Source organism: Cyanistes caeruleus, chromosome 6 (genome assembly GCF_971803275.1).
Source record: "Cyanistes caeruleus chromosome 6, bCyaCae1.hap1.1, whole genome shotgun sequence".
NCBI classification, from domain to species: Eukaryota; Metazoa; Chordata; class Aves; order Passeriformes; family Paridae; genus Cyanistes; species Cyanistes caeruleus.
Genome location: NC_141706.1, coordinates 25,191,692 through 25,206,868, shown reverse-complemented (window position 1 = coordinate 25,206,868; position 15,177 = coordinate 25,191,692). Strand labels below are relative to the sequence as shown.

The 15,177-nt window shown below is 40.1% G+C and overlaps 1 protein-coding gene across 5 annotated transcripts in view; it reads right to left on the bottom strand.

Annotated features, from left to right (window-relative positions):
• CD44 (CD44 molecule (IN blood group)) overlaps window positions 1-3,921 on the bottom strand; it is a 49,284-nt gene extending 45,363 nt beyond the window's left edge. For all 5 annotated transcript variants that reach the window (XM_023927957.2, XM_023927958.2, XM_023927959.2 and 2 more), the window contains exon 1: window positions 3,650-3,921. In XM_023927957.2, the coding sequence (XP_023783725.2) occupies window positions 3,650-3,716 (67 nt within the window). In that variant the 5' untranslated portion in view covers window positions 3,717-3,921. The remainder of the gene's footprint in view (window positions 1-3,649) is intronic.
• Between the last annotated feature and the right edge of the window lie 11,256 nt (window positions 3,922-15,177).

Sequence of the window (15,177 nt, the reverse complement as noted above, 5' to 3'; positions counted from 1 at the left end):
TCTGGGAGGGGGAAATGACTGTTAAGAGGCGATGGACTCCTGGAAAATGACCAGCAACTGCACCAAACTGGCTTCCCACCTACAGTCGTGGGTAGCACACAGAGAATGGCCCAAACCACTAGGTTTGTCAAAGAGAAACCCTGGCAGGTGAAGGCAAAGAACAAAATAGGCTGTGGATGTGTTCTACTTTCTAACAAGTTGGAAATTTCCATTTCTCTATTTTAAGAATTCGGTTTAATGCTAACAAATTAAGTCAGCACGCTCCCAGATGCCAGTTGATTCTAAAATATGGTGTGTTCTGAAGGCCATAAATTGTTCCAGTGCAATGTTGCATTGTTTTCATAGTAGGCAGGATTACTGTGATGGGTCATGCTGGTTTCAGCATTATCCTCTCTGTGAAGTTGTATTTCACAGATAACTACATACATTTAGCCTTGGTCCTGGAAAAAACAATTTTAGAGATGAGTTTTGCAGAACTCCTTCCCTTGCTCTCTCACGTAGTATTCTCTTGAAAATAAAAGACCAAACAGTGATATATGAAGGGGAGAATTATCATCTTCCATATTAACTGTATTTTCAAACACTTATCCCTTAGTTCTGGTACAAAAATGTGATGAGGAAGACCAGAAAACAGACGGAGAAGCCTTTCTACAGCATTTGGAATGTCAAAAAGTTTTTAATTCTTTGACTGATTTACCCTCTTCTTATAAAGGAACTCCACGTTGCTTTTTCTCTGCTTCTCTACAATGTGTTTTACTACCAGTCAACTACACTCAGAATGAATATTATCAAATATTACCACATCTTTTCATCAAGTATTTTAGGAGTAATGGTTCTCTCTGGTGTTTATCTGTCTACCAGCATGTCATGGTATCTCCAATTGCTGGCACATTCTTGATACAGTCAAACCTCATGCATGTTTAGGTGATAGATGAATAACTGCAATATTCACTCTATCTTCAGTTCATGCCTATAAATCATGGGAAATCTTCTGGAAAGGAAGATACACCACATATGGATGAACATTTTGTTTAACCTTGGCTCGAGCTACCAGTGGTTTTAAAAGCATTTATTAAAAAGGTTCTTCCTCAATTGTATGATGCTATCTATCCTCATTAAGCCTTTCTCTGACTTCCTATTTTCAAGGTAGTGGCTTTTCACTGTGGTGAACACCAGTACAGAAGGAATCTCCACACATTTCTCCAAAGACTGCAGAACAATCCCCTGCCATGGTTTTTTAGCTCCCAGTGCGTGAGGGTTTCCAGGGCAGCTCCTTAACCCTTCCACTAAACAAGGATGGAAAGTTTAAGTGACCTCTTAATAAAGTCTAGTTACTTTGTAGCTTTGGGAAACTGCCAAGATACACACTGTAAGGACTGAGCGAAAATAAACTACCACAAAGACCTTCTTCAAACTGCTTTATTTACAAATTTACAGGGTAGATATGTAAAGCAAGAGGAGGCAGGTCTCTTCCTTTGGGACTGGCCAGCAGCTGCAGGAGCCCTGTCTCAGAGCCCTACCTGGCAATGGGGCTCTGGCAGCCTCTCCAGTGCTAACAGCCAAGCTCCTTCCTCCCACGGGCAGGCTCATTCTCCCTCTTTCCATTTCATCTTTACCACTACTACTTCTGTTCCAGTTTCTTCCAGTTTGGGGTGTGTGTGTGTGTGTGTGTGTGTGTGTGTGTGTCAGAATTGTAGGATTTGCTTTGTGTTAATCAAGGAAAACATTGAGAAAAATATTTCTACAAATACATAATGCCTGCAGGAGAAAAATCTCCTCTGAAACATCATTAACCAAGATGTCAGCATCGGTACCCTCCGGGATCCAGACTCCTTACACAAGTCATGTCAACACCATGAGTAAGAAATGTATCAGTGACAGTATAGTCACAACACCACAGAAATGAGGATGAGTAAGTTTAGCAGCTTTCTCTGTATCTCATTTTTCCTTCTGAAATCACAGTAAGAGTAATCCCAGGTCCTCTTTAATCCCTAAATTAGGGATTAGTAAAATTCTGTACTATATGAATCAAAATTCCAGCTCAGGAGTTTCCCAACAGCAATAGCCATTAGTCTATGATACACAGCAAAATCACTGGCTAAAAAAAGAAAACACCACCATCAACTGCTGTTTGGAAATCATTACTGACTACAAAGTCATGCTGGAATGTACTCTATACCAACTAAAATATACTGTAGCTATAGTCTAATACCTTACTAAGCCAGTAAAGAAACTTCCCCTGAGGGCATATGTGAAGTTTGACACACTTTTTTAACCGTGCTGAAGGCTCTGTTATGGGGCTTTCTGTCTCCCTGCAGAAACACATTACTCCCAGAGTCAGTGCAGACCCTGCTGTCTAGGACACTTCAGGCAGCTCATAGAAGTAAAAATCAGTAAAGCAGTTATAACATTTATACAGTGCACAGATGTGGACCAAGCCAAGGATTTACACACATTCATGCACCTACAGTAGCCCTGTCCTTTCTCTTAAGGCTTTGTCTATATACCTGACCTTAACAATAGCATTTTGGCACAATGGACACACGATTTTAGGAAGAAAAGCAGTGAGGGTGCTTCAGCTATCACAGATGCACTGGGAACTTGCTCCCTCTGACACACCCATTCACAGCCTGGCAGCGCCGTGCAACCATTACAGAACTAACCCCTGCTGCTCAAGCAAATGAGACATATATTTACTATACACACACACAGCCCTTGGGTGACAATGGCCATGAAAAATGCATTTTGTTAGACTCCTGGAAATGATGAGTACAAAAACAATATAGGAGCACAACTGTTATCCCTAACCACAAAATGCCTCGAGGCAGTTGCAGTCACAGTGAGAGTCTGCTAAAAGTATGTTCATTCCCCTAAAACACGGTAGAGCCTGCATCATGTGAAATTGCAAAAGATTTTTGCCACTTTGGACATAAATTTGTTATTTTTTTTTTTCTCTGTATTAACCTTAGACTTTTAAATACAAATATTTAAAGCAGATAACCAAGCTGCAGGAAGGTAAGTGATAAACAACTGAATTTTGTCACTTCTAACCCCCTTTGTTCCAAAAGCTCATCAGTCAGCCCCAAAGAGACCTTAGAAAGTCAGAAGCAAGCATGCTTGGCATAAAAGCTCTCCAAATTTCAGCCGAGATCCCTGCAGTTTTTCTCCTGTTCAGCAAGGCTGTGCCCAAACGCAGTTTGTTCCAGCTGTTGGTTCAGCTCGTGTGAACTCCAGAATGCAGCTGTAAGCTGGGGGGGCTCACCGCCTTCCCCCTGCCCCCCTTTTCGCTGCAGTCCGAGCTGGGAGAGCAAACTGCGTTTGTAACAGCAGTCACATTGCCGAGCTGAGCTTTACCAGAGCCATTCCAAACTCCCCAGTGTAGCTCTGTTCTTAGCTTAAACTTCATTCTTTAATGTTCCGCAATTCAGTTTTTATAGATCTGGAATTGCCCTTTACAAGCAATGCACAGCTTTCCGTGATTGTAGAGACCAGCACAACTGAGATTACACTTCTAAAACATCTCTGATAACCCTGGAAATAATAAAAGTACATAGATGCAAGAAAGCTGTTAGCTATCTAGCAGAAGCGCATTTGCTGTCTGAAGCATTAACTTAACAATCCTAAGTGTTTTCATTCATAAAAATCTTACCTGTTTCTGTTAGACAGAGCCTCAGCAGACATAATCCAAAAGTTGCCCGTAAGAAGAAGTTTGTCATTGTTTTCTCGGGACTGTTTTGCAAAATCCAAAGATCCTTTCAAGCTGCAGAAAGAAGAAAAGCCCCGACGCTTGTTAAGCCTGCAGTCAATGAGTCTGAAGTTTGCTGCACTTTTTATTCAGATTCAAAGGAACTGAAGTAATGACATAACTGGGAGGGGGAAGCTCCATCAAAAGTCACACCCATATTGCAACAAAAGTTACCCAGCAGCAGAAGAAGGGGGAGTGGAAGGAGAGCTAGCACTGACTAAGCAGGCACACTTGAGTTTTAAAGAGCCACTCACTAAACCTTCTCTTCTTACTCAAGCCTAGTCAAAAGTTATACTTAGTGTGCTTGTAGGAAAATCTGTGTAATCTCTCCTGAGTTACCTCAGAAATGCAGTTTGTTACAAGCTTTTCCTCCTGCATTTTAAAATCTCTTCATTATTGCAAACCAAGTGAACATAAAAGCACTAGAGTTTCTGAACCCTGGTAAAGCATCTGTAACAACCTAGATAGTTCCCAAAAACATTTTGCTTATTTATTCCTATTTCACCATTTTTTCTTTTTTGTGGTTCAATTAAGAGCAAGTAAAATGCCTGCTCTGCAGTGAAGCTTTCTGCAATGTTTCTGCTCACAGCTGCAGGATAACACCATGCAGAAGGTAAGTCGAGGAGGTTCAGTTTCCCACAGCCCGTTCTACCCTTGATGTCCCTGCACGGGCTGCTCCAACAAGAACAGTGAATAATGGCAGTGCCAGAAGTGAGTGATACTGGAGACTAGGGCTGATATTTTATTGCATTGATGGCACAAGGTACAGAAGGAATTTTTCCTCCTATTCCCAATTCAGAAAGCAGAGAAACAGGTACGAGATCTTTGAGGTTCAGATGAGGTCTCGGTTCTTGAGGGACATATGCTCATTGCAGTGTGTGGTTTTGTTTGGCTCTTCATGAAACCCCTGGTGAAAACCTCAAGGCCTCTGTAGATAAGCAAAAGGCCTGTCTCTTGCATGCCTTGGAGATTCCCGTGGTGTCTCCACGCGCTGGCTTCTCTGTAGAGCTGGAGAACTGTAACAGTGGCTCCTGTGCCGTGGGATGAGGGGCTGGTCAGGGACCACCAAAGCCAGCGCTTCCCACCTTTAACACCAGCATGTGGCGATGACTGACAGCCAGAAGTGCCCTGATTTCAGTTTCCCTTGCCAAATCTGGAATGAATAGTCCTATTATTAATTACCATATTGTCGATCTTCCCACTTGAAAGAATTTTCTCATTAATTTAATCTCTGTTAACACAAACAATGGAAAAATACAGACAGGTCTCTCCAGCCACAAGCACAAGAAGGTCACATAAAGAGGTTTTCAGGACTTTGCCTTATTTTGCCTTTTAACTTGGAGATGGCCAGCTATCCTTTCCTCAACCAGCCAAATTTTTAGCAACAGGTTCCAACAGGCTTTTCCTACAAGTCTAGAATATCTGATGGGACAAAGTTAAAGTGAAAAATCTTTCCTTTAAACACAGGGAATCTTTTTATTATGAAGCTAGCAACTTTGAAATCATGAATGAAACACATTTTCTTTAGCGAATATGCCACTTTTTTTCTTTTTTTTTAAAGAAATGGTTTTAAAAGCAATTAAAAAGCAATGGCCTATATATCTTATTGTCTAAAGTCAAAAGAGAAATAGTTCTGTAAAATCCTGTACATTTATATCTATAAATGTTTTGGCATCAAAATCCATTAATAAATTTTAGTGGAATTTCAAAATGCTGGCACACTGTTAATGAATGTTTTAAATTTACTAAGAATATATTTTTTTTCAATTGCTAAATTATTTTAAAATTCACGTCCTATGGATGAAACAGAATAATTAAACATTTAATTAAAATTCAGGAAATTTTGAATCCTATTTTTGATGAACATAAATTGCCTTTCCATTAATATTCTGTATTCATAATGATACAGAATAAAAAAAAAAAGAAAAGAAAAAGAAAAAATAAAAGAAAAAGAAGTTTTCTTTGGCACAGGTAAAGGGAGAATAACATCCATTTTAGGGATAGAGGCAGAGATGTATTTAACCAGGAGTGGAAATTCCTAGTCTCTTCATGGTCTGAAGTTTCTAATTCTAACCCTTCTGACACCTGATTATGAATAGGTTGTTTTCTAGATACCAAAATATTACTTGTTATTCATCTCAGTCTTTTCAATACTTCTGCATGTGTTCAGCAAGGGTGGGTGGTATTCTGCTTTGGAAAGACTTGTTGCTTGCTACCCTGAAAACCTGGGCTAAGATTAGACACATTTACACCACGTGCATGGAGGTGCAAGTACCTAATACAAAAGGAAAAGACAGATCTACATAAGAAAAATAACTGATAACATCACGACATTTCATGTGATAAATCACAAAAATAGTTAACGTGACATGTTTGTATGTGACACGTCAGTCTGGCCATTCCTCCTGCCATCTGCCTCCTTACACGTCAGCCTAGGACACACATGTGCACCCCAACAAAAAAAAAGACACAAAAATATTTCCTTCTCTCCCACACAAACATGATCAGCTTATGTCGTTCTCAGGTGGACAAAAGTCCAAATTTAGCCTGGCTGCAGGGCGTAATACTGCTCAGAAAATTTAATCAAAGCAGATTTGCGACTCCAGAAAAAACTGTTGGGTTTGGGGGTTTGGTTTTTGGTTTTGTTTTGAGGATTTCTTTGTGAAGAATACACAACTTCTCCTTTAGTTTGGGAAAACCTTATTACATAGGAACAGAAAAATCCTGAAGCAAATCTTCAGCAGAAGAAATGCAGCAGAGCATCCCTTTTGAGCCTGTCAGTACAGTTAAATACCTGAGATCTGGAATTTGCTTACTTCCTTGGCAACAAGAAGCTAAACTACTGGCACCAAAAATTTGTAAAATGATTAATGAATTAAGTTTTCAAAAGAGAATGAAACATTAAGACTGAAAAAGGATAAAACCCCAGCATTTAATAGAGTGTTTTTCTGTGATGCCTTTGATACAGTGAATACTGAATCTGTGATGGTAAAATATAGTATAGGAACACCAAAATAACTCATTTGTGATTTCATCACATATGTGAACTGTAGCCAACACTAATTAATTTTGATCAAAATCCTAATAGGGAGTACATATGTTGGAGCCCTAGAAAAGGAACATGCATGGCTTATGGTGATATAAAAAGTTGGGTTTTTTGCAGGAATTCACATAGAGGATGAAATTCTGGCCTAGCTTAATTGAAATATCAAAATTCTGCTGAACTCAGTGGCACAGCTTCTCCCTAGAATTTATTTAGATTTTTTTGTGGACAGACAAGAAAATGGATGTACCTGAATGAATGTGTACTTATGATGGAAAGAAAGGTATCAGTGGAGATTAATTTCACTATTGAATGGGATAAATTGAAAGAAGGGTAGAATGGAATTTTGTTTCTGTGAAAATAGCTGGCATTTGTCTTCCGACACCCCAAAATTTTTTAAAAAATATGGCTCCTAATTTTAATTTTTTTCTATTATCAGCAGAAATACTATTTCTTTTTAATTAAAAAAATAATTTTCTGAACATAATTTGGTGAATATTTCAAGCTTATTATGGGGAGTTGAAGAGCAACTGCTGTTAGTGAGTATAAAAAGCACAAATGTCATTAGGCAGTTCTGGTGATGGCTGTGTGTATTTTGCGTAGACTGCGGGTGATCTGTGAGACTGGCTGAAAATCAGATTTGGGAGAGCAGGGAGGATTTCATACCCACTTATCTGTAACATCAATAAAATATGCTATTTTTTAATAAGATTTCCTCCATGTCCCTAGACGGCAATCTAGTTTCCTGCATTTCAGACTGGATTCAGTTTCAGAGTAGATTTAATTTTCATTATCAATCTGGAAAACAGATTTTGTAATGGCAAGGGTTGTAAATGCTCCAGTGTGGCACATCTTGAACTGCACACTTTTCTTGGGCTCTGAGTGCTGATGGGAAGGCATAAGAAGAGTCTGTGCTGGGTTAAGCAAGAAAAGCTGCTCTTTTGGCTGGAGGGCAAAGCACTCCCTCGGGAAGTTGAGCGCCCGGTTCTACTCCCATCAAGCTTTTGTTCCTGGATGTAATTTACAGCCTGTGTCCTGCAGAGAGTTAGAAGGATGAACAATGGCTCCTAGTTGTTTACTCCTAAAAAAGGCAGCAACCCAGATTGGCACCTACCGTGTGGATTCATCAGCCTGTTTTACTGGTTTGCCCCAGATCCCTAAACAACTCACTAATCCAATACAGCAGAAACCTTCACAGCCAGCATGGCTCAAGCTGCCTTTAAGGAATTCTCTCAGACCGTGTGGCCCCATCATTTTTCTTGTTCCCAGCCCCACCGCAGTGCACGTAGTCCCTGGCCAGGATCCCTGGCTGACCCTTGTGTGCCAGCAGTGCAGCAAATGGGTCCCTGTCCCCAGGGCCAGCTGGAACCCCGCTATCCCCCGCAGTGAGTGAGTTCTTGTTGGGGATGGAGCTGGACACCTGTCCCCAGCAGGGCCACCCCTGTCCCAGCCCGCCGCCCAGGCACAGAACGCATTGGTGACCCATTGAGTCACCAGCAGCTGTGCAGCTGGGGGAACACAGGGGAAACAGAGAGGAGAAGGGCACACTCATATTCTCTGTAGGTGATTTCTGTCTGGCTCTGCCCCTCCTTCCCCTGGCTGGCCTTCCCAGCACACACCATGCAAGAAGTTCCTGGAAATGACACATCCGAGCAAAAGAAATGGAAGTGGGAATACAGAACACTGAGGATGAGCTGCCCTCTTTATGCTCAGCGTTCTGTATTCCCACTCTTATTTCTTTTGTTTGCAGTTATACAAAAGGTGAATCAATGGCTTATACTAAATCATTTCCTGGATGCACTCTTTCCTCCCTGCTGTCTTTCCATTTTCTTCTACTTGATTTTGTTTCATGACTTCTACCTTGGCTTCTCTCCGTCATCTCCACTAATTTCTCCTTTTTCTTAGCCCCCATTCTTTTCCTCTCTCTTCCATACGGTATATTAGAATTATTAAATCAAACATTTAAAGGCCCAGAAGAGCAGGTGAGCTTTTACAAAAGGCAATCATTCAGGAAACTCAGGAAACACTTCATATTTGCATAACCAAACTGTTAACTGTTACATACAGATAAATGCTCAGGGGCACCTGTGCCTAATGCAGACCTGACCAGAGCCATTCAAAGTCAAGGGAGGTTTTCCACTGATTTTCAGAAATTTTGAATCAGGACAGCTGCAAACAGTGTTTAGTTCAGTTTCCAGTATTATGAAAACTCTGCCTACTGCATTACATGTTTCTCCTGCAATTTCCCATTGCAGAATACATCAGAATATATATTCTGAGAGGATAGAGGGGTTACATCAGATTTATAAACCACTGATGAAATATTTTCCTATCTAATGAAAGTAAACTCTGAATTTTAACTGCAACAATTTCTGTTCACACCAGATCTGTTTGTGCCACTCTTGCCATAGCCACACACAACATATCCACACACAACATATCCACATTTAGACTGTGTCTTAAACATAGCAATGTGGGAATGAACAGCTAAGCCTATCTTTTTCAGTTACAAAGAGCACTAAAACCAGCCCCCATCTGTATATAAACAGAAACTTACTAAATTTCTGCAGTCTCCCGGTTAGTCAGTTTTATGATTCCTTTGAAAGGTGAAAGGGAAGGAAAAGCATCTTAATTTTAGAGCATAATAAGCATGTTTGTTTTCAGAGGCAAGGGTTCCAGCTGTCTCCAGTGTGGCTCTAGGAGGGAAGGTGCAGGTGTGCACACATCATAGGATGAACAGGGTGAGGAGGCCGACAGGCACAGCAGTGCTGGGTTTTGAAATGCTGAACTCGCTGGGTAAAATACACACAGAGCAGTCTGGCCCTCATATACTTTTAGGGAATGTTTTGCTACAGCAGTGGCATCTTCTTCCTCAAATGGACAGTTCTTTTGCCTTGTTGGTTGTGCAGATATCAGCATTCCCCCTAAACCCTGTGAGTTATGCAGGTTAAACACAGCCAGGAATCAATGAACTGCTGCAACAGCAACAGCTTGTTTCCTAGTTTGAGCCTTTCCACCTGGATATACCCAGACAAAGGCAGGACCTCTGTCTCCCTGAGCTCAGCTGGAAAACAGGGAGCCTGAGGAGGTGTCTCATGTCCAGGTGGCACAAAGTGCCCCTCCATGGATGGAGAGTGCATGAGGCAGGAGACTCCTCCCAGTTTGTCCCCTTGCAGCCTTATTTCTGAGTTCTACATCATGTACATCAGAATTGTCAAAGCAATTGTCATAGCAGAAAAACCTATGACTTCTGAGGGAAGTTCCCTTCTCTGTAGTGTAAGCAAGGAAAAGAAGGCAATTCTGGGTGACTGAAGGCAGGAGTTTTGTGTGAGGCTGGGAGAGAGGCACAGAAAATAGAATTCATAAAATTAGTGAGACAGAAACCCTGGTTTTACACACCTCCATGTGTAACTTCTGCTGTAGAAATAGGTAAGGGAGGAGCTGAGTGCTATTACAAGACAATGAGTTTTTCTTGGAACTGGGAATTGTCACACTAGATTGCACATTCATTGCCTACTCAACAACTTGGCTTAAGTAACAATGAAAGCCAACATTTTAGAAAGTAAAAATAAATACTCACTTGGGATATTATTACATAGTTGGTAAGAGTTCAGTTATGGATTAAATTTCTCTCATTAGCAAGAAATTCATACCTAGATCAACACAGCTGTGTTTGAAAATGTGCATTTCTTACTGACCAAAATTTGGTTTATTTGCTTTGCCTTTTCTTAAGTGATATTGAGAGGCAAAAACAAACTAAATTTAAGAAAAAATATTACTTTCAATATGATTTTGAAAATGTGCTTGCATTCAGTTGCAGTCCTTTTGGGTTGCTTTTTGAGGGAAGTTTGACAGGACCTATCAGGAACAGATATTAGCCAGAGAGAAATTCTATACAGAAAAAAAAAGGAAATTAAATGTTTTATGCAACTGTACATTACAAAATTTTCACTATGCTGGTGATTTATATAAATACATTAATCATCAAATTACACAGTATGACATGATCATCATAGCTCAGCAACTCCATATCATCTTTTGGTTCCTGAAAACTCCTTTTCAATAATTTGTGCTTCACTAACAAAGAAAACATTTCTTCATGAATTCATCAATTCTTCAGAATAGTGCATGTCTAAAATATCTGCAATTTGTTCACAAACATTTCGTTTGCAGAAATCCAACTGGTGATAAACACATTATGAGTTATTTATTCACCTCTAAAACATTACTTATATTGTCTAAATATTTTATTGAAGTGTTGGAAGAATTAAGCAGGTCATGTCTGAACAGCTTTGTGAACAAGTCAGATCTGGATAGCTATTAAGACTCCTTCAGATGTTAAAGTTTCAGCCAACTTGCACGGAATTTACAAGAAATTATCTATGTCTGAGTCACCTGATATTTCAAAGATACATGATTTGAGACCAAATTCAGTGATATACAAATAGATATGAAAACAAGCAAAAGAATCTGTAGTTTATCTGCTGTCCATTGTACCCAAAGTCTCATCAGCACAAAGTCTCTCTTCCTGTCCTTTTCAAGATACATTAAGATAAAGAAGTCTGACTCCCCTCACTTTGTTTTCTGTTACCAACCCTTCCATAATTGTTGCAATAATTTAACGAAGATTTCCCCTAGGGGAATGGGTAGAGAGGCAGAGATAATAGAAGGAATATAAAACTGTTCTGTTAGTCTGATAGATCTGGTACTATAAGAAACTCCACACACCACTATCTAGCAAGAAGGAGCTGCTAGACAATACCACAGAAAGTGAATCATACTAAACAGTTTTTTGAGAGTCTTGAGACAAAATGGAATGTGTTGAGTGCACTCCTGCAAAGATTCTTTCCTGTACACAGGAGGAGAGTCACTGTTTGGTATTAGCTGGCCCAGGAAGATCTGTATCAACATCAACATGATCTCTGACAAATATATTACTCCCTAAGTGATGAATTATAACAAGGCATATCTCAAGGGGCACAGATGTGAGATAGGCTATGAATGTTCAAGAGTCTAGTTCAAATACAGATGTAAGGATACTAAAGCTTATCTCAGCTATTTAAGGATTCCTTTTTAACTTCTCCTCCCGTATTCAAATTCGGTTCTTCAATCCCAGTCTAGCTAGTTTTTCCTCTCTTCTTAATCACACAGGTCTGTACAGACAGATATATCTAAAACACAGTTCACATGGCCCAGTCCTTGCTGAACTGAGAAGTTCTGGAACACTTTACACTTTTTCTAGCTTTAGAGAACTATCTGAAGCACTGATAGAAACCTGAGAAATAAAAATGTAAAAATACAGCACACACTGCTAGCCAGAAGCCATTGCTGGATGCCCCAGGAGGCTGAGGCTGCCTTAACCTGCTGTAAACATTCTAACCACAGTTGCTAGTGGACATCTGGTCCCCTGGGTGTCTCCTGAGCAGTCACATTGAAGTTGTTCCATTTTGCTTAAACAGAGAAATATTAGGCCAGAGAGGGAAACTGAACCTATGGCTGATGTCTTTGACAGTCTTGTGTGAGAATTGAGATCCCCCTTCCTGCAGGGAGTAGGCAGCTTAGCATGTATTTACACATCTGCATAGCAAAGGCAGCTCTAGCCTGCTGTCAGCTGAGCCTGCCTCAGAGCTGGAAACGTCGTAGCCTCGCCTGTTTGGCATTGCATATCAGCTAATTAGCCTTGCAGATATGCCTAATGAGCTAGGACCAGCTATGCTCTGGTAGTGATCTATGGCTTTCAGGAACTCATGTCTTTACATACCTGGTAATTACAACATGTGGAAGTTCCAGCTGGGTACAGCTCTTCACCCTCTTGTGCTGCAAACTGAAGTCACGTCCCTCATCCCTTGAGGTGAGCTCACCTGAAGAACACATCTCATTGCAAGATTTAGTCACTAGTCACCTGTAAGATAGCATGTGACCTGTCACATAAGAAGGAGTATACCAAAGGAGCTGTCTGTGCTTTCCCCACCTCCCTGCTCTTTTGCTTTGGCAAGGATCTGCAGGATTTCGGATTTCAGTGGTACGGATTTCGACTGAAGCCAAAATCAGTAATAGATTTAAAGCCTAAAGCCAACAGATTGTAAAGCCTGTTCAGTAACAGATTTTGGTCTTGCCAAATAAATTCTTTGCCAAGCAGGAAGTCTGGCCAAGGAAGACTGGGAAAAAATTCTCGTGAGGCTTAACTGGAGTAAGAGGTAAAATTCAGACAGGAAAGAAATCCATCTGAACATTAGGAAGGTCCTGTTGTGAGACCAGCTACATAGTGGACTAGCTCTGGAGAACATGCTCACCCTCGCAGAGGAATAGATGAAATGACTAGATCTTTTAAATTATGACTCTGTGATTCATTTAAGAGGATCCCACATCTCAAGTGCTATACTTGGAACATCTGAACAGTCACTGAAACCAGTACTAGGAATTAGTCACACCATGGTAGGATCTGCCACTCCTCAGAGACTTTGCTGCAGACAAGGGGTGCTTTCAGTCACACAGCTTTCAGACTAAAACTCAGCTAGTAGCTTTTTCTGTTTCTTGAAACACAGGTTAATTACTTTATGGGAAGGAACATTTGTATTTTAACGCATCTGTTCTCTATTTGTGTTATTAACCATCTCACAGACATCCTAATTTTACATTTTTCAACTATCCATTTAATATCCCTGATGGATGGGATATTGTCAGTAGGTAGAAAATTACTGACTGAAAAATTAGGAATAATCTCTGTAGGAATTTATGAGAGTCATTTTTAATCATCTCTTACTTTTTTACTCCAACAGAAACACCAACTTATTTATACTTTACTGCAATCAGTGCCATTGTCATGGAAAGAGGGCATTATGCTCTGGGCTCTGCAATACCATTAGAACCTCACACGATCAAGATCTTAGAATAATTTCTACTCCCTCATAGCTTCAGTAATTGCTTCTAACACCAGAGAAAACGTGGGTTGATGCATGAGTGAATGGAGAGTTCAAGACACAGGCATTTTAAGGAAAAACATTTGTACAAAATAGAGTTCTCAAAGAGACATATAGTGATCTCCTAGGTCAAGTATGCTCTCATTGCTGTGCTATTATACATTCCTCAGTGCTTTGCATGCTGAGCTATTACTTTGCAAATAATACTTGCTTTTTAGAATGGCAGGCAGTGCTAAAGGAATATTGGAATTAATAACTGTGCAGCTCTGACTTGTTTCAGAAATTCCTGTGAGTGGGGTGGTACAAAGTAAAGGAAATTAGTGAAAGAAGGGACACAGGATTTGAAACAAGGGAATAAGGACTGGGCTGAACACATTCTTTTCTTATTAGCATTATTCTACTGAGATCAGTGAAGCCCTTCTGAACTGCAGCTCAGAAACATGAAATATACAATGATCTCTTGCTATAAGTATGGTGGTAGAGTAAGGAAAAAGTAAAAGATCTGTCAGGAGATATGTTGTCACTGAAAATATCAAGTCTAGAGAGACAGAGGTCTGAAGCAAAATGTACTTATATATTCAGGTCTTCAGATGACTCTCTCCAATGATCTTTCATGGACAGTTTCAGCCATGCAACACTGATCATAAAGCAACACTGAAGCATCTTTATAAATCTGGAAGTCACAAGAGAAGTTCTAGGAAACAGGGGGAAAAAGGGGGAATTACAGAAGTTCACATGATGGTGGCTCCTTTTTCTTGAGTTAGACCACAGGCTTACACAGCAATACTGTCCTCAGCCCTTCTTTCCTAAAGGCAGAGTCTCAAATTCACCAGATTTTTTTTTGTCTGGCCTGTGCCTTCCCTATTCCTAAATAGTCCCAAAATGACCCAGAATTTGATCCTATGTTTAGGCTTGGGCTCCTGAATGTAAAAACTTCAAGAAAGTTTTCTTGAAGTTACAAAAGTAATTTTTGGTTTGAGTAAAGATTCCTTTTCTGTGTCAGTGTAAAAATACCCTTTTTCCAAACAAGACAAACACCATTTTTGACACTTTGAACCCTTTCAGCATTCTGAAATCTGGGTACTGTCTGTCAGCCAGTCTTCAAGCGTGGAAAGCACTCTGAATTCAGATGTTCAGCACATCTTCAAAAAAATTATCACAAACCCAAAAGGCAATCAGTTGCATCTGTCAAACTTAACAATAAAAGGAGAAAAAGATACAAATTAAAGTCCTAGAAGTTTGGTCTGTTCCATGATGGAAGTATTAAAACCAAGGAGCTTGTTTTCCCCAATTTCAGTTAAGTTTAGCTTTGTTTAGTAATTGAAACCTGTACCTAAGGCTGAAAACTTAGAAATGCAGGACTATGTTCAGTAAACCAATCTGCTTCACTAGCCCAAATACTATGCTGACTTTTCTCCCTGTGTATACCCTAAAACCTGACAGATTTCAGAGGGGAAAAGAAATTGCAG